The sequence below is a fragment of the Mustelus asterias genome, chromosome 19, assembly GCF_964213995.1.
Source record: "Mustelus asterias chromosome 19, sMusAst1.hap1.1, whole genome shotgun sequence".
In the NCBI taxonomy this organism is placed as follows: domain Eukaryota; kingdom Metazoa; phylum Chordata; class Chondrichthyes; order Carcharhiniformes; family Triakidae; genus Mustelus; species Mustelus asterias.
This window is the reverse complement of record NC_135819.1, coordinates 17911480-17933957: the sequence shown is the minus strand read 5'-3', so window position 1 is coordinate 17933957 and position 22478 is coordinate 17911480. Positions and strand designations below refer to the sequence as shown.

Sequence of the window (22478 nt, the reverse complement as noted above, 5' to 3'; positions counted from 1 at the left end):
TTACTGGACCAATCATCCTGAGGCCGACATGGGTTCAAATCCCACAATGGTAGCTGGTGGAATTTAAATTCTATTAATAAAATCTGGAATTGAAAATTAGTCTCAGGAATCACCGTGAAGTTATCATTGATTGTCGTAAAAACCTCAGAGGCAGGGGGCGCCACAACTCCGTTCTTTTTTGCTTCTACGTCACACACACTCTGACACGCCTAACACAAGTTCAAACGGACTAGATCTCATCCCGTTTTCTTGTAGATTCCTAAATCCAAAATAAAAAACAGACCGGACATAACTTGGAGGATATGATTCCTGCTGCGTTGATAATTAGCTTTCATTATCTCCACAGGGGATGGCAGTTCATGTTTGCATGTTTTGAAATGTTAGTCTCAGACTGGGTGTGACAGTCCAGTGTCTCTCCCACACTGGGACATTTCAGACAGTGACGTTATTTACTTTCTCCAAGTTTACAGCTCAGCCATCTTTGACTCAAATGTCCATTTCTAAAATCGCTGGCAAAAACACACCGGAGGGAATGGCGAAGGTTGGTTGTTCGGAATACTTTTGTCAGATTCAGTACCCTCCCACCACCCCTGTCTGCTACCCAGTATACCCAAACCCACACCCCAAAACTCATAGACCCCTCCAGGTTACGACCCCCTCCCCGCCCCGCTGCTGCTCTGGGTGACACTCTGAAATGTGGAAATGTACCTGAGTTCCGGACTTTCATCTTGATTTCTTCCGGTTGGTCCCCAGAACCTCCTTTCATCATCTCAACGTCACAGGAATTAATGATCCTTCACAACAGGAGAAAAGGAGATTAGCGCAATGTTTATCACACCCAGTAGTCAGGCCACACTCCCAGTATCAACACACTATCACTGCAATACTGTCATTGCAACACTGTCACTGCAACACTGTCACTGCAATACTGTCACTGCAATACTATCACTGCAATACTGTCACTGCAATACTGTCACTGCAACACTGTCACTGCAATACTGTCACTGCAACACTGTCACTGCAACACTGTCACTGCAACACTGTCACTGCAACACTTTCACTGTCACTGCAACACTGTCACTGCAACACTGTCACTGCAACACTTTCACTGTCACTGCAACACTGTCACTGCAACACTGTCACTGCAACACTGTCACTGCAACATTCTCACTGCAACACTGTCACTGCAACACTGTCACTGCAACACTATCACTGCAACATTCTCACTGCAACACTGTCACTGCAACACTGTCATTGCAACACTGTCACTGCAACATTCTCACTGCAACACTGTCACTGCAACATTCTCACTGCAACACTGTCACTGTCACTGCAACACTGTCACTGCAACATTCTCACTGCAACACTGTCACTGCAACACTGTCATTGCAACACTGTCACTGCAACATTCTCACTGCAACACTGTCACTGCAACATTCTCACTGCAACACTGTCACTGTCACTGCAACACTGTCACTGCAACATTCTCACTGCAACACTGTCACTGTCACTGCAACACTGTCACTGCAACATTCTCACTGCAACACTGTCACTGCAACACTGTCACTGCAACATTCTCACTGCAACACTGTCACTGCAACACTGTCACTGCAACACTGTCACTGTCACTGCAACACTGTCACTGCAACACTGTCACTGCAACGCTGTCACTGTCACTGCAACACTGTCACTGCAACACTGTCACTGTCACTGCAACACTGTCACTGCAACACTGCCACTGCAACACTGGCACTGCCACTGCAACACTGTCACTGCAACACTGCCACTGCAACACTGGCACTGCCACTGCAACATTGTCACTGCAACACTGTCACTGCAACACTGCCACTGCAACGGTCACTGCAACACTGTCACTGCAACACTGCCACTGCAACACTGTCACTGCAACACTGTCACTGCAACACTGTCACTGCAACACTGGCACTGTCACACTGCCATTGCAACACTGTCACTGCAACAGTGTCACTGCAACAGTGTCACTGCAACACTGTCACTGAAACACTGGCACTGCAACACTGTCACTGCAACACTGCCACTGAAACACTGCCACTGCAACACTGTCGCTGCAACACTGTTGCTGCAACACTGTCACTGCAACACTGGCACTGTCACACTGCCATTGCAACACCGTCACTGAAACACTGCCACTGCAACACTGTCACTGCAACACTGTCACTGAAACACTGCCACCACAACACTGCCACTGCAACACTGGCACTGTCACACTGCCATTACAATACTGTCACTGCAACACTGTTCCTGTCACACTGCCACCGCAACACTGTTGCTGCAACATTGCCACCACAACACTGTCGCTGCAACACTGTCGCCGCAACACTGTCGCCGCAACACTGTCACTGCAACACTGCCACCACAACACTGGCACCGCAACACTGGCACTGCAACACTGTCACTGCAACACTGGCACTGCAACACTGGCATTTAACACTGTCACTGCAACACTGGCACTGCAACACTGTTGCTGTAACACTGCCACTGCAACACTGTCACTGCAACACTGTCACTGCAAAACTGGCACTGCAACACTGTTGCTGCAACACTGGCACTGCAACACTGGCACACTGCCACTGCAACACTGGCACTGCAACACTGTCGCTGCAATACTGTCACTGCAACACTGGCACTGTTACACTGCCACTGCAATACTGTCACTGCAACACTGTCGCTGCCACTGCAACACTGTCACTGCAACACTGTCACTGCAACACTGGTACTGTCAAAGCGGCACACACTAACACAGTCCCAAATGTACACATACACACGTACTTACACTCACTCAGACACACACACACACTCACATGTTCACTCACACTCACGCACACACACTCAAGCATTCACACACACACACACGCATACACTCACGCACACACTCACAAGCACACTCACACACATGTATACACACACACACACAGAAGTCTAGAGTTTTGTATTATATTTGCTGTTACCCCCCGGGTTGACTTGGCTGCAGGAATTGAACTGTTAAACTGAAAAGATCTGTTTTTACGATGTGGAAATAGAGGTGGTTGGTTGGCATTGGGTGGGGCTTTGGGGGATCTGATTGCAGGGACTGAGCAGTCTCTGTTATAGCAGGCCCGCAGGGTGCTGAACACATCAGTTACTGCCTCCTGTTGCTGCCCCCAGACATCTCCCCTTTCTCCTGACTTGGGGCCCAGGGTAACTGTTCCTGGCCTGTGATTGAGTCGATCCACACATGGCATTAATTCAACCGAGTCCACAGCATTTACAGCCAGTTTGCAGCCTGGGCTATGGGGAACGGGGAGGGAGTCGACATTCTCAGGTGGATCAGACTGACTGCGTGGAGTTTGTAAAGTTTGAAAAACTTTCCAATCCCTCCTCACTCTCTCCTCACTGTTAACTGCCTGCTGCAATACAGAGGCTCTTACATACAACTTACAGCATGAGACACGCTCCTTCAGCCCATCTACTCCTTGTGCTATGTTCTACCCCTCCTTATATCAACCTATCAGCAAGTTGCTTTACCCTTCCTGTGTATATCCAACTCCCCTTGCAAAGCGCCACACTTATCCCCCAGCCAGTTCCACGCTCTCTCCATTCTCTAGACATTTCTCCTCACACACAGTCGGACGGTTTAGCGGCTATTTTATATTTATATTCTCTACTTGCCCCCAGAAAGGGGAGACATTTTCGCAACATTGAACCTGCCAAAATCCCTCCCCACTTTCAATGCTGCTGTTATTTCTCTCTCTCTCTCTCTCTCTGTGTCGCTGCTGAGGGTAACAGACTGGGTTCCACAAGCATTCCAGCAGCAAGCTGGGAAATGACCCTCGCAATGACAGGGCGGCACGGTTGTTAGCACTGCTGCTTCACAGCTCCAGGGACTTGGGTTCAATTCCCGGCTTGGGTCACTGTCTGTGTGGAGTTTGCACATTCTCCTCGTGTCTGCGTGGGTTTCCTCCGGGTGCTCCGGTTTCCTCCCACAGTCCAAAGATGTGCGGGTTAGGTTGATTGGCCAGGTTAAAAATTGCCCCTTCGAGTCCTGAGATGCGTAGGTTAGAGGGATTTGCGGGTAAAATATGTAGGGATAAGGGGGTAGGGCATGGGTGGGATTGTGGTCGGTGCAGACTCGATGGGCTGAATGGCCTCTTTCTGTACTGTAGGGATTCTATGATTCTAACCAGAGGCTGCGTTCCCTACAATTAGCAGCTGAGAGACCTCAGCAAAACCCGCAATGTGTGGCTCACTCCATCAACGCTTTTCAATTTAAGTTCATCGCCACTCTCTACGACAACTACCTATACCACGGTGGTTAGCACCGCTGCCTCACAACGCCAGGAACCCGGGTTCGATTCCCGGCTCGGCTCACTGTCTGTGTGGAGTCTGCACGTTCTCCCCGTGTCTGCGTGGGTTTCCTCCGGGTGCTCCGGTTTCCTCCCAACACTCCAAAGATGTACAGGTTAGGTTGATTGGCCGTGCTAAATTGTGTCAAAGGGATTAACAGGGTAAATATATGGGGTTACGGGGATAGGGCCTGGGTGGGATTGTGGTCGGTGCAGACTCAAAGAACAAAGAAAATTACAGCACAGGAACAGGCCCTTTGGCCCTCCAAGCCTGCACCGACCATGCTGCCCGACTGAACTAAAACCTCCCTACCCTTCTGGGGATCATATCCCTCTATTCCCATCCTATTCATGTATTTATCAAGACGCCCCTTAAAAGTCACTATCGTACCCGCTTCCACTACCTCCCCCGGCAGTGAGTTCCAGGCACCCACTACTCTCTGTGTAAAAAAACTTGCCTTGTACATCTCCTTTAAACCTTGCCCCTCGTACCTTAAACCTGTGCCCCCTAGTAATTGACTCTTCCATCCTGGGAAAAAGCTTCTGACTATCCACTCTGTCCATGCCTCTCATAATCTTGTAGACTTCTATCAGGTCGCCATTCAACCTCCGTCGCTCCAGTGAGAACAAACCAAGTTTCTCCAACCTCTCCTCATAGCTAATGCCCTCCATACCAGGCAACATCCTGGTAAATCTTTTCTGTACCCTCTCCAAAGCCTCCACATCCTTCTGGTAGTGTGGCGACCAGAATTGAACACTATATTCCAAGTGTGGCCTAACTAAGGTTCTATAAAGCTGCAACATGACTTGCCAATTCTTCGATGGGCTGAATGGCCTCCTTCTGAACTGTAGATATTCTATGGATTCTGCGACATTTGGACACCGATCCCATCGCCCTCTGATAATGGGACAAAGCATCCCATTGTCCCAATTACAACACAGGAGGCCATTCAGCCCATTGTACTGGTGCTAGTTCTGCCCAACCATCCAATTGAAACATACCTATGACTCTGCCTGACATGATTGGACAGATCTGTGCGTGAGCTGGAGGTGGTGACCTGTTCCACACTAACTCCATATCCTGGAAAGCACTGAGAGTGGCGGCTATATCTCCGTGTTTAGTATTCGCAACTTGCTTTAACATTTCAATCCACAGCTGTCTCCAAATGAAAAGTTAATCTTGGCAAAGAGGGAAACAGTATCAAAGAGAGAAAGAGAGAAAAAGGGACAGACAGACAGAGAGGGAGAGAGAGAGACAGAGAGAGAGAGAAAGACAGAGAGAGAGAAAGAGAGGAGAAAAAGAGAGAGAGTGAGAAAGAAAGAGAGAGAGAGAGACAGAGAGAGAGAATGAGAGAATAAGAGAGAGAGAGAGACAGAGAGTGAGAGACAGAGAGGGAATATGAGAGAAAGAAAAAACATGACAGAAAGAGAGAGAGGAGAGAGAGAGAGAATGTGAGAAAAAGCGCGAGAAAGGGAGAGAGAAAGAGAGAAAGACAGGAGAGGGAGAGTGAGAGAAAGAGAGAGAGAAAGAGAGGGAGGGAGAGGGAGGGAGGGAGAGAGAGAGAAAGAGAGGAGAGGGAGAGAGAGGGAAAGAGAGAGAGAAAAGAGAGAGAGAAAGAGAGAGAGGGAGAGAGACAGAGAGAGAGAGAAGAGAGAGAGAGAGAATGAGAGAGAAAGAGAGGGAGAGAAGGAGATAGAGAGAGAAAGTGACAGAGAGAGAGAGAACAAGAGAGGAGAGAGAGAATGTGAGAGTGAGAGAAGGGAGAGAGACAGCGAGAGAGAGAGAGAGACAGGCAGAGAGAGAGAGACAGACAGACAGAGAGAGAGAGGCAGATAGAGAGAGAGAGAGACCGAGATAGAGAGAGAGAGACAGAGAGAGAGAGTGAGGCAGAGAGAGAGAGACAGAAAGAGAGGAGAGAGAGAGAGAGACAGAGAGAGAAAGAGAGAGAGAGACAGAGAGAGACAGAAAGAGAGGAGAGAGAGAGAAAAAGAGAGAGACAGAAAGAGAGAGAGAGAAAGAGAGACAGAGAGACAGAGAGAGAGTGAAGGGAGAGAGAAAGAGAGAGAGACTAAGAGAGAGAAAGGAGAGGGAGAGGAGAGAAAGAGAGAATGTGAGAGAGAGAGAGAGAGAGAAGGGAGAGAGACAGAGAGAGACAGAGAGAGAGAGACAGAGAGAGAGGAGAGAGAGAATGAGAGAGAGGAGAGAGAGAGGAGAGAGAAAGAGAGAGAAAGGAGAGAGAGAATGTGAGAGAGAGAGAGAATGTGAGAGAGAGAGAGACAGAAAGAGAGAGACGAGAGAGAATGAGAGAATGTGAGAGAAAGAGAGGGAGATAGAAAGAGAGAGAGAAAGGAGACAGAGAGAGAGGGAGGAGAGAGACAGAAACAGAGGGAGAGAGAGAGAATGAGAGAGAAAGGGAGAGAGAAGAGAGAGAACGTGAGAGAAAGAGAGAGAGAGAGAGAATGTGAGAGAAAGAAAGAGAAATGGAGAGAGAGAGTGTGGTGGACCTCAGTTGTGCCTTTGAATGTGGTGGACCTCAGAGAGAAAGAGAGAGAGAGCGACAGAACTAGAGAGAAAGAGAGAGAGAGAGCGAGAGAGTGAGAGAGAGAGTGAGAGAGAGAAAGTGCTGGGAGAAGGTAATACAGAAATCAAAATGGCCGTTCAAAAATGGAGAACCATTTCCCTGCATTGGATTGTTTGAGTTTTTTAGGCACCGTCACTGGGTCACTGATGCACTATCAATCACGATACGAGGACTCCAGTGAGTGAGTGAAACTAACAGGCTTTTATTCACAAAGAACAGGAGCACACCCTTGTAGCTGGCCTGGCCTAGACTGAGGCGAGGAGGAGGAACCATCACCTTTATACCTCACTCTGGGTGGGAAGGGAGGAGACTCAGGTGAAAAGGGAGGAGTCTCAGGCCAGGTGCAGCATGGGTGTGTCCAGGCATACACATGTATACACACTAAATTGTTTTTTTGCATCCGTATTTACTGAGGAAACGGGCATGGAGTCTACGGAAGTAGGGCAAACTGGTAGGGAGGCCATGGAACCTTTACAGATTAAAGGGGAGGAGGTGCTCGCTGTCTTGAGGCAAATCAGAGTGGATAAATCCCCAGGACCGGACAGGGTATTCCCACGGACCTTGAGGGAAGCTAGTGTTGAACTTGCAGGGGCCCTGGCAGACATATTTAAAATGTCAGTATTCACGGGGGAGGTGCTGGATGATTGGAGGGTGGCTCATGTTGTTCCGTTGTTTAAAAAAGGTTCCAAAAGAAATCCGGGAAATTATCGGCCAGTAAGTTTGACGTCGGTGGTGGACAAGTTATTGGAAGGTGTGATAAGGGATAGGATCTACAAATATTTGGATAGACAGGGACTTATTAGGGAGAGTCAACATGGCTTTGTGCGTTGTAGGTCATGTTTGACCAATCTATTAGAGTTTTTCGAGGAGGTTACCAGGAAAGTGGATGAAGGGAAGGCGGTGGATGTTGTCTACCTGGATTTCAGCAAGGCCTTTGACAAGGTCCCTCATGGGAGGTTAGTTAGGAAGGTTCAGTTGCTAGGTATACATGGGGAGGTAGTAAATTGGATAAGACACTGGCTCAATGGAAGAAGCCAGAGAGTGGTTGTGGAGGATTGCTTCTCTGAGTGGAGGCCTGTGACTAGTGGTGTGCCGCAGGGATCGGTGTTGGGTCCATTGTTGTTTGTCATCTATATCAATGATCTGGATGATAATGTGGTAAATTGGATCAGCAAGTTTGCTGATGATACAAAGATTGGAGGAGTAGTGGACTGTGAGGAAGGTTTTCAAAGCTTGCAGAGGGATTTGGACCAACTAGAAAAATGGGCTGAAAAATGGCAAATGGAATTTAACGCAGACAAGTGTGAGGTATTGCACTTTGGAAGGACAAACCAAAGAAGAACGTACAGGGTAAATGGTAGGACTCTGAAGAGTGCAGTTGAACAGAGGGATCTGGGAATACAGGTACAGAATTCCCTAAAAGTGACGTCACAGGTGGATAGGGTCGTAAAGAGTGCCTTTGGTACATTGGCCTTTATAAATCGGAGTATCGAGTATAAAAGTTGGAGTGTTTTGGTAAGGTTATATAAGACATTGGTGAGGCCGAATTTGGAGTATTGTGTACAGTTTTGGTCACCTAGTTACAGGAAGGATGTAAATAAGATTGAAAGAGTGCAGAGAAGGTTCACAAGGATGTTGCCGGGACTTGAGAAGCTGAGTTACAGAGAGAGATTGAATAGGTTGGGACTTTATTCCCTGGAGCGTCGAAGATTGAGGGGAGATTTGATAGAGGTGTATAAGATTTTGATGGGTATAGATAGAGTGAATGCAAGCAGGCTTTTTCCGCTGAGGCTAGGGGAGAAAAAGACCAGAGGGCATGGGTTAAGGGTGAAAGGAGAAAAGTTTAAAGGGAATATTAGGGGGGGCTTCTTCACGCAGAGAGTGGTGGGAGTGTGGAATGAGCTGCCGGATAAAGTGGTAAATGCGGGGTCACTTTTAACATTTAAGAAAAACTTGGACGGGTTCATGGATGAGAGGGGTGTGGAGGGATATGGTCCAAGTGCAGGTCAGTGGGACTAGGCATAAAATGGTTCGGCACAGACAAGAAGGGCCAAAATGCCTGTTTCTGAGCTGTAATTTTCTATGGTTCTATGGTTCTATGTAGTTACAGTGGTTCACCAAGTCACCTTTCCTACTTTCTCATTCTTCAGCGCCTGGCCCCTGTGTCTCTCTTTGGGCTGAAGCCGATACTGATATCGCCAACTGTAACCCTCTAATTGGCCCGAGTGGCAAAGTCTCAGGCTTCGGCCTTCTACAGGAAGCCCAGTAACCCTCGCGCCATTGAGGCTGGGCCCTCTCTGAGGCCTTGCCCTTCACTCTGACACTGGGACACGAGGAGCAGCCCAGGCTGTGACTGTGGCCCAGCCCAAGCGAGGCCGTCGCACACTGGCTGAACCCCCGCTCCGAGAGATCCCTTCCTGGTGATGCCGTGACCTTTCAACTCTGCAGCAGCTGGAGCTGTTGAATAGGTTGTCAACCTTGACATTGAACTAGAATTACAAGTCCCGCCATGCGAGTAATAAAGAAGGGAGGGACATTAACCTCGATCGGAGAATGGAGTTCGAAGTGAAGTCTGTCGAGAGAGTTGCTGAGACCACACGTGGGGTATTGTTCTGGCTGTCTGATTTAAGGAGGGGTGCATTTGCTTTGGAAACAGTTCGCGGAACATTCCCTCGATTGATCGCTGGAATGAGGGAGTTGTTCGTTTGAGGAAAGGTTGAGTTTAGACAAATTAAAGGTAAACTTAGTAAGATTCCGGGTGGTCTTTAAATTTTAAAGTGTATTTATTAGTGTCACGAGTAGGCTTACCTTAACACTGCAATGAAGTTGCTGTGAAAATCCCCTAGTCGCCAAACTTCGGCGCCTGTTCGGGTACACGGAGGAAGAATTTAACACGGCCAAGGCACCTAATCCGCACGTCTTCCGGACTGTGGGAGGAAACCGGAGCACCCGGAGGAAACCCACGCAGACACGGGGAGAATGTGCAGACTCCACACAGACAGTGACCCAAGCTGGGAATCGAACCCGGGCCCCTGGCGCTGTGAGGCAGCAGTGCTAACCACTGTGCCACCGCGCCACCCAATGGATGTCAAAGCGATGCCAGCGGTGTGTCAGGGCAATGCGGATCTCAGTCCCCAGACACGTGTGTAAATGTTACTCCAGCCTCGGACAGTCCATCCTGTGCTGGATCGAGTGGGGCAGCAGTGCTAACCGCTGTGCCACCGTGCCACCCTCCAGGAGTGGAAATCCCCGCCAGAGGTCGACGGATTTTTAGTTTTTATCTGTCGTATTTAGCACCCGTCCCACGCCGCTTCCTAGGGGCGGGCAGGATCAGAAGATTTCGGCTTGGAAGAGGGTTAGACAAGGTGCGTTCTGAGAGCGAGAATTCTACAACTCAGGGGGCAGAGTTTAAATATAAAGGCTCTCCCATTGAGGTTAATCATAGATTCACAGAATCCATAGAATTCATAGAATTCATAGTGCAGAAGGAGGCCATTCGGCCCACCGAGTCTGCACCAACCACAATCCCACCCAGGCCCTATTCCCATAACACCATGCATTTACCCTAACTAGTCCCCCTGAGAGTCAGAGACAATTTATCATGGCCAATCCACCTAACCCACACATCTTTGGGTTGTGGGAGGAAACCGGAGGACCCGGAGGAAACCCACGCAGACACGGGGAGAATGTGCAAACTCCACACGGACAGTGACCCAAGCCGGGAATCGAACCCGGGTCCCTGGTGCTGTGAGGCAGCAGCGCTAACCGCTGTGAGGCAGCAGCGCTAACCACTGTGCCACCGTGCCGCCCCGTGAAAGCTGGGTCATATTGAAGGCTGCGTTAGACAGAGTTCTGATTGACAAAGGGGTCAAGGGTTACAGGCGGGTGGGGGAGGGGAATGGGCAGGAAAATGGAGTTCCAGTCACAATCAGAAGATCAACCAATGATCTTACTGAAATGGCGGAATGAGGGGCTGAATGGCCTGCTCCTTCCACTATTATTTGTGTTCTCAAGGGAACGCTTATTCCTTCGTTCTCTTGGGGGGAGGGGGTGGTTTGAGGGGGAGCGGGAGGGGGAGGGGGATGTGTTAGCGGGTCGCTGGGGGACAGCGGAACAGGAGGGGGGAATGGGAAACAAGGCGGGAGTACAGAGAGGCGGGATACTGTCTGGGAGGGGGAGGGGTGAGGGAGGGTAGCGATGGGATAATGACTGGATCCCTCGGTAGTGAAAGAGGGAAGGGAATGGGGAGAGGGGGGCGTCAGATCCACTGATGAGAGGGAAAGGAACGGGGGGAACGAAGCCTCCCGTCCCTTAAGGAATATCTGACTGGCCCTCGTTGGAATATACAAGGCGGATAATCCAGGTCTAAACTTAAATTGATTTGATTTATTATTGTCACATGTATTAACATTCAGTGAAAAGTATTGTTTCTTGTGCAATATACAGACAAAGCATACCGTTCATAGAGAAGGAAAGGAGAGAGTGCAGAATGTAGTGTTACAGTCATAGCTAGGGTGTAGAGAAAGATCAACTTAATGCAAGGTAGGTCCATTCAAAAGTCTGACAGCAGCAGGGAAGAAACTGTTCTTGAGTCGGTTGGTAGGTGACCTCAGACTTTTGTATCTTTTTCCCGACGGAAGAAGGTGGAAGAGAGAATGTCCGGGGTGCGTGGGGTCCTTAATAATGCTGGCTGCTTTGCCGAGGCAGCGGGAAGTGTAGACAGAGCCAATGGATGGGAGGCTGGTTTGCATGACGGATTGAGCTACATTCACGACCCTTTGTAGTTCCTTGCGGTCTTGGGCAGAGCAGGAGCCCATACCGAGCTGTGATACAACCAGAAAGAATGCTTTCTATGGTGCATCTGTAAAAGTTGGCGAGAGTACATAAGGGAGAAGGAAAGGAGAAAGTGGATAATGTCGTGTTGCAGTCACAGCTAGGGTGTAGCCAAAGATCAGAAGGGATTTAAAAAGAGCATTATTGGAGAGTTTAAAAGAATTAGAATTCAGTTTTAAAAGCTTAGAACGAGAGTGGAAGAATGAGAGTGTTGGCTGGGGAACAGCTCGCAGGAAATCGCCATGCCCTGGCGTCATCTTGAGAATGGGGCGGCACGGTGGCACAGTGGTTAGCACTGCTGCCTCACAGCGCCAGGGACCCGGGTTCGACTCCTGGCTTGGGTCACTGTCTGTGCGGAGTTTGCACGTTCTCCTTGTGTCTGTATGGGTTTCCTCCCACAGTCCGAAAGACGTGCTGGTTAGGGGGACTGGACGTGCTAAATTCTCTCTCAGTGGACCCGTCAGGAAAAAGATACAAAAGTCTGAGGTCACGTACCAACCGACTCAAGAACAGCTTCTTCCCTGCTGCTGTCAGACTTTTGAATGGACCTACCTCACATTAAGTTGATCTTTCTCTACACCCTAGCTATGACTGTAAGACTACATTCTGCACTCTCTCCTTTCCTTCTCTATGAATGGTATGCTTTGTCTGTATAGCACGCAAGAAACAATACTTTTCACTGTATACTAATACATGTGACAATAATAAATCAAATCACATCAAACCCGAACAGGCGCCGGAGTGTGGCGACTAGAGGAATTTCACAGTAACTTCATTGCAGTGTTAATGTGAGCCTTACTCTGAAAGCTTAAGAGTTAGTCAGATAGCAATGGTGGTCTTGAGGTTAGGCCATGTGACCAGCTTGTCATTCCCTTTGAGACCTGCTCCAGTCCTTGCTGTCCTGCCTGAGCAAACCTTCGACAAGTTCTCTGCCACAGTCACTGGTTCTGGATAGGACCCAGGCTTTGACCACATTAGCAGCCGCACTCGCGGTAACTCCAGGGCGGCTCCCTCCTCAGCTGGGCCCAATCCTCCCTTGGTATGTGATCTTGCAGCTGAATATTTCCTGGCCTGCTCTTGGTTTCCCGCCTGTCTCTGGGTCGCTGCTCGATTCGCTGGGGTGCCTCCTGCCTTTCTGACTCCTTCCTGTTACAACCCGCAGATTGTTCACCTTTCCCTGGAAGGGCTTCTGACGGAAGGCACAAAGATTGCCGGTAATATATTTTTGCCCTTTCCAAAAGAATGGGGACAAGAAAAGGAGAGGCAATTGTGTAAAGTCACTGGGCTGGTAATCCAGAGGCCCCACACTCTGGACAAAATGGGTTCAAATCCCATCCCGGCAACTGGTGGAATTTAAATTCAATTGAAAGCTAGTCTCAGTAATCATAGAATCTCTACAGTGTAGAAGGAGGCCATTCGGTCCAAAGAGTCTGTACCGACAACAATCCTACCCAGGCCCTATCCCCATGAGCCCAACATTTACCCCACTAATCCCTCTAACCTACGTATCCGGGACACTAAGGGGCAATTTAACTTGGCCAATGCACCTAAGCCGCACATCTTTGTAATGGTGACCATGAAACCATTGTCAATTGTCGTAAAAACCCATCTGGTTCGCTGGTCCGTCTGTCGTCCTTTCCCGGTCTGGCCTACATGTGACTCCAGACCCACAGCAATGTGGGTGACTCTTAACTGCCCTTGGAAATTGCCGGAGACACTCAGCTCAAGGGGCAATTAGAGATGGGCAACAAATCGCCCACGAGGAGCGGCACGGTGGCACAGTGGTTAGCACTGCTGCCTCACAGCGCCAGGGACCCGGGTTCGATTCCCGGCTTGGGTCACTGCCTGTGTAGAATTTGTACATTCTCCCCGTGTCTGCGTTCGTTAACCAATCCTCTATCCATGCTAATACATTACCCGTAACACCATGCACCTTTATCTTATTTAGCAGTCTTTGGTGCGGCGTGGGTTTCCTCCGGGTGCTCCTGTTTCCTTCCACACTCCAAAATGTGTAGGTTAGGTTGATTGCTAATTTGCCCCTTAGTGTTAGGGGATTAGCAAGGTAAATGTCTGAGGTTACGAGAATAGGGCTGGGTGGGATTGTGGTCAGTGCAGACTCGATGGGCCGAATGGCCTCCTTCTGCACTGTAGGATTCAATGCTTGAATCTATCATCAGGGAAGAAATAGCGAGACCTCTGGATATAAATTGTCCCATTGGTAAGACGCAGCATGGGTTCATGAAAGACACATCATATTTGACTAATTTGGTGGAATTCTTTGAGAACATTACATGCGCAGTGGACAATGGGGAACCTGTGGATGTGGTGTATCGAGATTTCCAGAAGGCATTTGGCAAGGTGCCGCACCAAAGACTGCTACATAAGACAAAGGTGCACAGTGTTATGGGTAATGTATTAGCCTGGATAGAGGATTGGTTAACTAACAGAAAGCAAAGAGTGGGGGTAAATGGGTGTTTTTCTGGTTGGCGATCAGTGACTAGTTGTGTGCCTCAGGGATCAGTGTTGGGACCGCAATTGTTTATGATTTACATAGATGATTTGGAGTTGGGGACCAAGTATAGTGTGTCAAAATTCACAGATGACACTAAGTTGGGTGGAAGAGCAAAGTGTACAGAGGACGCTGAAAGTCTGCAAAGGGATATAGATAATCTAAGTGAGTGGGCCAGGATCTGGCAGATGGAGTACAATGTTGGTAAATGTGAGGTCATCCATTTTGGTAGGAATAACAGCAAAATGGACTATTATTTAAATGGTAAAAAATTGCAGCATGCTGCTGTGCAGAGGGACCTGGGTGTCCTTGTGCAGGAATCTCAATGAGTTGGTTTGCAGGTGCAGCAGGTAATTAAGAAGGCAAATGGAATTTTGTCCTTCATTGCTAGAGGGATGGAGTTTAAAAACAGCGAGGTTATGTTGCAGCTGTATAAGGTGCTGGTGAGGCCACACCTGGAGTACTGTGTACAGTTTTGGTCTCCTTACTTGAGAAAGGATATACTGGCACTGGAGGAGGTGCAGAGGAGATTCACTAGGTTGATTCCGGAGTTGAGAGGGTTGGCTTATGAGGAGAGACTGAGTAGACTGGGGCTATACTCACTGGAATTCAGAAGAATGAGGGGAGATCTTATAGAAACATATAGTTTATGAAGGGAATGGATAAGATAGAAGCAGGGATGTTGTTTCCAGTGGCGGGTGAAACTAGAACTAGGGGGAATAGCCTCAAACTAAGGGGGAGCAGATTTAGGACTCAGTTGAGGAGGAACGTCTTCATCCAAAGAGTTGTGAATCTGTGGAATTCCCTGCCCAGTGAAGCAGTTGAGGCTACCTCATTGAATATTTTTAAGGCAAGGATAGATAAATTTTTGAACAGTAAAGGAATTAAGGGTTATGGTGAACGGGTGGGTAAGTGGAGCTGAGTCCACGAAAAGATCAACCGTGATCTTATTGAATGGTGGAGCAGGCTCGAGGGGCCAGATGGCCTACTCCTGCTCCTAGTTCTTATGTTCTTATGATCCCATGAGAGAATAAAAAGAACATATTCGCAACAAAGAGATCAAATTTAGAACAAAGAACAAAGAACAATACAGCACAGGAACAGGCCCTTCGGCCCTCCAAGCCCAAGCCGCTCCCTGGTCCAAACTAGACCATTCTTTTGTATCCCTCCATTCCCACTCCATTCATATGGCTATCTAGATAAGTCTTAAATGTTCCCAGTGTGTCCGCCTCCACGACCTTGTCTGGCAGCGCATTCCAGGCCCCCACCACCCTCTGTGTAAAATATGTCCTTCTGATATCTGTGTTAAACCTCCCCCCCCTTCACCTTGAACCTATGACCCCTCGTGAATGTCACCACCGACCTGGGGAAAAGCTTCCCACCGTTCACCCTATCTATGCCTTACATAATTTTATACACCTCTATTAAGTCTCCCCTCATCCTCCGTCTTTCCAGGGAGAACAACCCCAGTTTACCCAATCTCTCCTCATAACTAAGCCCCTCCATACCAGGCAACATCCTGGTAAACCTCCTCTGTACTCTCTCCAAAGCCTCCACGTCCTTCTGGTAGTGTGGCGACCAGAACTGGATGCAGTATTCCAAATGCGGCCGTACCAACGTTCTATACATCTGCAACATCAGACCCCAACTTTTATACTCTATGCCCCGTCCTATAAAGGCAAGCATGCCATATGCCTTCTTCACCACCTTCTCCACCTGTGACGTCACCTTCAAGGATTTGTGGACTTGCACACCGAGGTCCCTCTGCGTATCTACACCCTTTATGGTTCTGCCATTTATCGTATAGCTCCTCCCTACATTATTTCTACCAAAATGCATCACTTCGCATTTATCAGGATTGAACTCCATCTGCCATTTCTTTGCCCAAATTTCCAGCTTATCTATATCCTTCTGTAGCTTCTGACAATGCTCCTCACTATCTGCAAATCCTGCCAATTTTGTGTCGTCCGCAAACTTACTGATCACCCCAGTTACACCTTCTTCCAGATCATTTATATAAATCACAAACAGCAGAGGTCCCAATACAGAGCCCTGCGGAACACCACTAGTCACAGGCCTCCAGCCGGAAAAAGACCCTTCCACTACCACTCTCTGTCTTCTATGACCAAGCCAGTTCTCCACCCATCTAGCCACCTCCCCCTTTATCCAATGAGATCCAACCTTTTTCACCAGCCTACCATGAGGGACCTTGTCAAACGCTTTACTAAAGTCCATATAGACGACATCCACGGCCCTTCCCTCGTCAACCATTCTGGTCACTTCTTCAAAAAACTCCATCAGGTTAGTGAGGCATGACCTTCCTCTCACAAAACCATGCTGACTATCGTTAATGAGTTTATTCCTTTCTAAATGCGCATACATCCTATCCCTAAGAATCTTCTCCAACAACTTCCCCACCACGGACGTCAAGCTCACCGGCCTATAATTACCCGGGTTATCCTTCCTACCCTTCTTAAATAACGGGACCACATTAGCTATCCTCCAATCCTCTGGGACCTCACCTGCGTCCAGTGACGAGACAAAGATTTGCGTCAGAGGCCCAGCGATTTCATCTCTCGTCTCCCTGAGCAGCCTTGGATAGATTCCATCAGGCCCTGGGGATTTGTCAGTCTTTATATTCTCTAACAAACCTAACACTTCCTCCCTTGTAATGGAGATTTTCTCCAACGGTTCAACACTCCCCTCTGAGACACTCCCAGTCAACACATCCCTCTCCTTTGTGAATACCGACGCAAAGTATTCATTTAGGATCTCCCCTACTTCTTTGGGCTCTAAGCATAATTCCCCACTTTTGTCCCTGAGAGGTCCGATTTTTTCCCTGACAACTCTTTTGTTCCTAACGTATGAATAAAATGCCTTGGGATTCTCCTTAATCCTGTCTGCCAAGGACATTTCGTGACCCCTTTTTGCCCTTCTAATTCCCCGTTTGAGTTCTTTCCTACTTTCTTTGTACTCCTCCAGAGCTCCCTCCGTTTTTAGCTGCCTGGACCTAACATATGCCTCTCTTTTCTTTTTGACCAGTCCCTCAATTTCCCTGGTTATCCACGGTTCTCGAATCCTACCCTTCCTATCCTTCCTTTTTACAGGCACATGCCTGTCCTTTAGCCCTAACAACTGTTCCTTAAAAGACTCCCACATGCCAGATGTGGATTTACCCTCAAACAGCCTCTCCCAATCAAGAGCTGCCAACTTCTGCCTAATCTCACTAAAGTTAGCCTTCCCCCAATCCAACAGCTTACCCTTGGGACACCACTCATCCTTTTCCATCACTATCCTAAAGCTAACAGAATTGTGGTCACTATTTGCCACATGTTTCCCTACTGAAACTTTGAAAACCTGACCGGGCTCATTCCCCAGTACTAGGTCCAGTATAGCCCCCTCTCTAGTTGGGCTATCTACATATTGTTCCAAAGAACCTGTACGCATTTTACAATTTCCTCCCCATTCAGAGTCCCAGCTCTCAGCGATTTCCAGTCTATACCAGGGAAATTGAAGTCTCCCACTACAACAACCCTATTTTTCCTGCACCTATCCAGTATCTCCTGACATATCCGTTCTTCCACTTCGCTTGGGCTGTTGGGGGGCCTGTAGTATACCCCCAACATAGTGACTGCGCTCTTTCTGTATCTAAGCTCCACGCACAGTGACTCGTTACACGACCCCTCTGAATTGTCCTCCCTCTGCACTGCTGTAATATGCTCTCCAACTAATACTGCTACTCCCCCACCTCTTTTGGCCCCTCCTCTGTCTCGCCTAAAACACTTGTACCCCGGAATATTCAGCCCTTGTACCCCGGAATATTCAGCCCTCTTTTGGCCCCTCCCTGTCTTGCCTAAAACACTTGTACCCCGGAATTTATACAGCAACTCACCATTCACCTTGTTCATTTACTTGTTGTCACAAGTAGACTTACATTAACACTGCAATGAAGTTACTGTGAAAATCAGATAAAAATTACTGAGGGAGATAGAGAATGGGTGAGCACTAGACAGAGGGAGAGTAGGAATGCGATCATCTCCCTCCAAGACAGAGATACTGTTTTGGATACTGTTGGGGGGGATGGCTCACCAGGGGAAGGTGGCGGCAGCCAGGTTCATGGCACCGTGGCTGGCTCTGCTACACAGGAGGGCAGGAAAAAGAATAGCAGAGCTGTGGATGCAAATGGGACTCCAGGATGGTATGTTGCCTCCCTAGTACAAGGATGTCTCGGAGCCGCTGCAGTGCATTTTGGAGGGGGAGGGTGAACAGCAGCTGTCATGGTGCATATAGGCACCAACGATAAAGGTGAGAAATGGGGTGAGGTCCTACAAACTGAATTAACATTTGGATCACCCAAATGCCACGCAATGACCAGGTCCACCAAGAGAGGATCTAACCATCGCCCCTTGACATTCAGCGATGTTACCATCACTGAATCCCCCCACTCTCAACATCCTGGGGGTTACCATTGACCAGAAACTGAACTGGACCCAGCCATATAAATACTGTGGCCACCAGAACAGGTCAGAGGCTGGGAACCCTGTGGTGAGTAACTCATCTCCTGACTCCCCAAAGCCTGTCCACCATCTACAAGGCACAAGTCAGGAGTGTGATGGAACACTCCCCACTTGCCTGGATGGGTGCGGCTCCAACAACACTCAAGAAGCTCGACACCATCCAGGACAAAGCAGCCCCGCTTGATTGGCACCACATCCACAAACATTCACTCCCTCCACCACCGACGCTCAGTAGCAGCAGTGTGTACCATCTACAAGATGCACTGCAGCAACTCGCCAAGGCTCCTTAGGCAACACCTTCCAAACCCACAACCACTTCTATCTAGAAGGACAAGGGCAGCAGACACATGGGAAACACCACCACCTGGAGGTTCCCCTCTGAGTCACTCACCATCTCGGCTTGGAAATATATCGGCCGTTCCTTCACTGTCGCTGAGTCCCAATCCAGGAACTCCCTCAGTGTAACATGGTGTGTGTAGCTACACCACGGACTGCTGAGGGATAAACGCTGGCCTTGCCAGCGTGGTCTACATCTGGTGCAGTTTAAAATAAAGGTGGTGACTGACAGAGAGAGAGATGCCTGTAATTGGTGAGTTGAGCTATCAGTGTGCCATTTGCCTTTGGCTCTGACCTTGTTCCGTACGCACTCTGTGACTCACGGAACCCCCCCCCCCCCCCTCCATCCCCCCTCCCCTCAGTGTGATTAAAGAGCCTTTCCTCAATATCTGCCTCATGGTGAGACCCCCTACAGCTCGCTCCCAGAGAGTTAACATCTGAGAGAGGGGCCCATTCCCTCATTCCAAACTCTATGACGAACAGCCAATTAACGACACAGGATCCTCCTGCTCAGAATTTGATTTGATTTGATTTATTATTGTCACATGTATTAATACACAGTGAAAAGTATTGTTTCTTGCTATACAAACAAAACATACCGTTCATAGAGAAGGAAAGGAGAGAGTGCAGAATGTAGTGTTACAGTCATAGCTAGGGTGTAGAGAAAGATCAACTTAATGCAAGTTTGGGTCTGTTCAAAAGTCTGGCAGCAGCAGGGAAGAAGCTGTTCTTGAGTCGGTTGGTACGTGACCTCAGACTTTTGTATCTTTTTCCCGATGGAAGAAGGTGGAAGAGAGAATGTCCGGGGTGTGTGGGGTCCTTAATTATGCTGGCTGCTTTTCCGAGGCAGCAGGAAGTGTAGACAGAGTCAGTGGATGGGAGGCTGGTTTGCGTGATGGATTGGGCTACATTCACAACCTTTTGTAGTTTCTTGCGGCCTTGGGCAGAGCAGGAGCCCATACCGAGCTGTGATACAACCAGAAAGAATGCTTTCTATGGTGCATCTGTAAAAGATGTGCTTGGTACTGTACGTTATGGTGGGTGTGTGAGGGCAGCTGTAATGTGTAATAATGACAGAGTTTCAGCACTGAGACCGAAGGCCACTCTGTCAGAAACTCTTGCTCCTAAAGAGGCCTCTTTCGAGTCGGAACCACATGCATTTCATTGGATGATGTGTGACCCCATCTTCCTGACCCCCCAGGCAATCGGATTACTTCCCGCGTCTGCCTTTGGATAAGATGTCTTCTCTCGCACGCTGTCTGGGAATACAGCAGCTGCAGTACTGCATCTTCTATCTCCAATTCCCAGATATCTCTTGACTCCTTGAACACAGAGCGTTACAACACAGAAACTGGCCTTTTACCGCAACACCTCTTTATCAGTGTGAATAGTTCCAATCACCCTGTGCCTACACTCTTCATTTATCCACCCAATGGCAAAAAAACAGCAATTCGACTGTGAATTCCCTCGCTGAAAATCAAAATTATTCTTACTTCAGAAAACAAAGACCACTTTTCTGGATAGTTTGTAGGTGATGGCGTGTCTTCCAGATAGGATTGTGGCCAATACGCGTTGTGCCAGCATGTATTCAAATACCCTGGGCAATGTGCCAAGGATCTCCGCCCTATACCAGCCCAGATTGAAATATCCTGGGCAATATGCCAGGTATCTCCACCCGACTTCAACACAGATTGGAATATCATGGATAATGTGCCAGATATGGAGCGGCATGGTGGCACAGTGGTTAGCACTGCTGCTTCACAGTGCCAGGGACCCAGATTCAATTCCCGGTTCGGGTCACTGTCTGTGTGAATTTCGCACATTCACCCTGTGTCTGTGTGGGTTTCCTCCGGGTGCCCCAGTTTCCTCCCACAGTCCAAAGATGTGCAGGGTAGATTGATTGGCCGTTGCTAAATTGCCCCTTAGTGTTAGGGAGATTAGCGGGCTAAATATGTGGGGTGATGGGAATAGGATCTGGGATGGGATTGTGGTCAGTGCAGACTCGATGGGCTGAATGGCCTCCTTCTGCACTGTAGGGATTCTATGATGATTCTCCCGGTGTCTGTGTGGGTTTCCTCCGGGTGCTCCGGTTTCCTCCCACAGTCCAAAGATGTGCGGGTTAGGCGGATTGGCCATGATAAATTGCCCCTTCGTGTCAGGGGATCAGCAGGGTAAATATGTGGGGTTACGGGAAGAGGGCCTGGGTGGGATTGTTGTCAGTGCAGACTCAATGGGTTGAATAGCCTCCTTCTGCACTGTAGGGATTCTATTCTGTTCTATTCTATATCTTCACCATGATTGGAATATCATGGATAATGTGCCAGACATCTCCGCCCTGTACCAACCCTGTACCAGGATTTTTCAGGCAACTCCCCCGGTTTCTTTGCCCGCATACCAGTGCGTTGGAATATCGGGGGCAATGTGCCAGGGTGTCAGACTTACAGATCCTGCCCAGTCACATTTAGCTCTGGAAAAAGCTAGCAATTCCCCAAGCAGAGACCGATTGTTGCAAACTTACACATTACCAATTACCCCTGACTGCTTTAAGCATTGCTGCAGGAACGCTTGACGTTGGATTAAAAGGGGGGCTATTTAACGAGGCATTAGCAGATGTAAGGTATAGCAGACTCTAACATGACCTCATACTGTAGCTATAAATACATCCAGGAAGCCAGAAAGGAGTTCCTTCCCCCTCTTTGGTACCCCACAAACTCGAGACTGAGGGTAACTGGAGAGAATGCTTTAACAGGCTCTGCCTCAGTCAATGACTGCCCTTAACATGTTTAAAAGTTGCAACAGAATAATTGCAATTTACTCTCAAAAGCTTTGCACAGCTGCAAGTTCTGTTTAAGATGATCTTGTACTTACAATTGTGTGGGACGACTGTTGCACTGAAGAGTTTTTCAATCTCCTCCTTTCTTATCTCTCTCTCTCTCTCTCCAGCCTAATTTAATAGTTGCTGGTCTGTATCAGATGGGAGATTCTGCAAACCCTGACCACTGATTCACACATGAGTTTGCACACTCGGACCAATCAACGGAAGGATTTTGCCCAGTTTCTGCTTGCAGCCTCTCCGTCGATTCACACTGAGTCACCAGCACCTCGTTCTGCTTTGTTCCCAGTTCCTGCCAGTCCTCCTGCGTGGAGAACCCGCCCGTCACACTGACCCACCCTCTCACACCAGCCTCATCAATCCCTGCGACTTCGAGACAACTCCCCGGGGAGGCCTTTCCTCACCAGTTTTCAGGAGAGGAGAGAGAGAGAGAGAGAGAGAAGTTTGCAGAGGAACTTTGGGATTTTTGAGCAGATCCCTGTTGGAAGTAGATGTCGCCACGTGCCT

The 22478-nt window shown here is 48.6% G+C and overlaps 1 protein-coding gene across 3 annotated transcripts in view; it reads right to left on the bottom strand.

Moving 5' to 3' along the window:
* The window catches only part of LOC144507798 (C-type lectin domain family 10 member A-like), a 73651-nt gene extending 51173 nt beyond the window's left edge, over window positions 1-22478 (bottom strand). The window contains exons 1-2 of one of the 3 annotated variants that reach the window (XM_078235098.1): window positions 22007-22478; window positions 709-794 (exon numbers count right to left, since the gene is read on the bottom strand). In XM_078235098.1, coding sequence (XP_078091224.1) covers window positions 709-769 — 61 coding nt within the window. In that variant the 5' untranslated portion in view covers window positions 770-794; window positions 22007-22478. The remainder of the gene's footprint in view (window positions 1-708; window positions 795-22006) is intronic. The other 2 variants (XM_078235099.1, XM_078235100.1) reach the window with 2 other exon arrangements.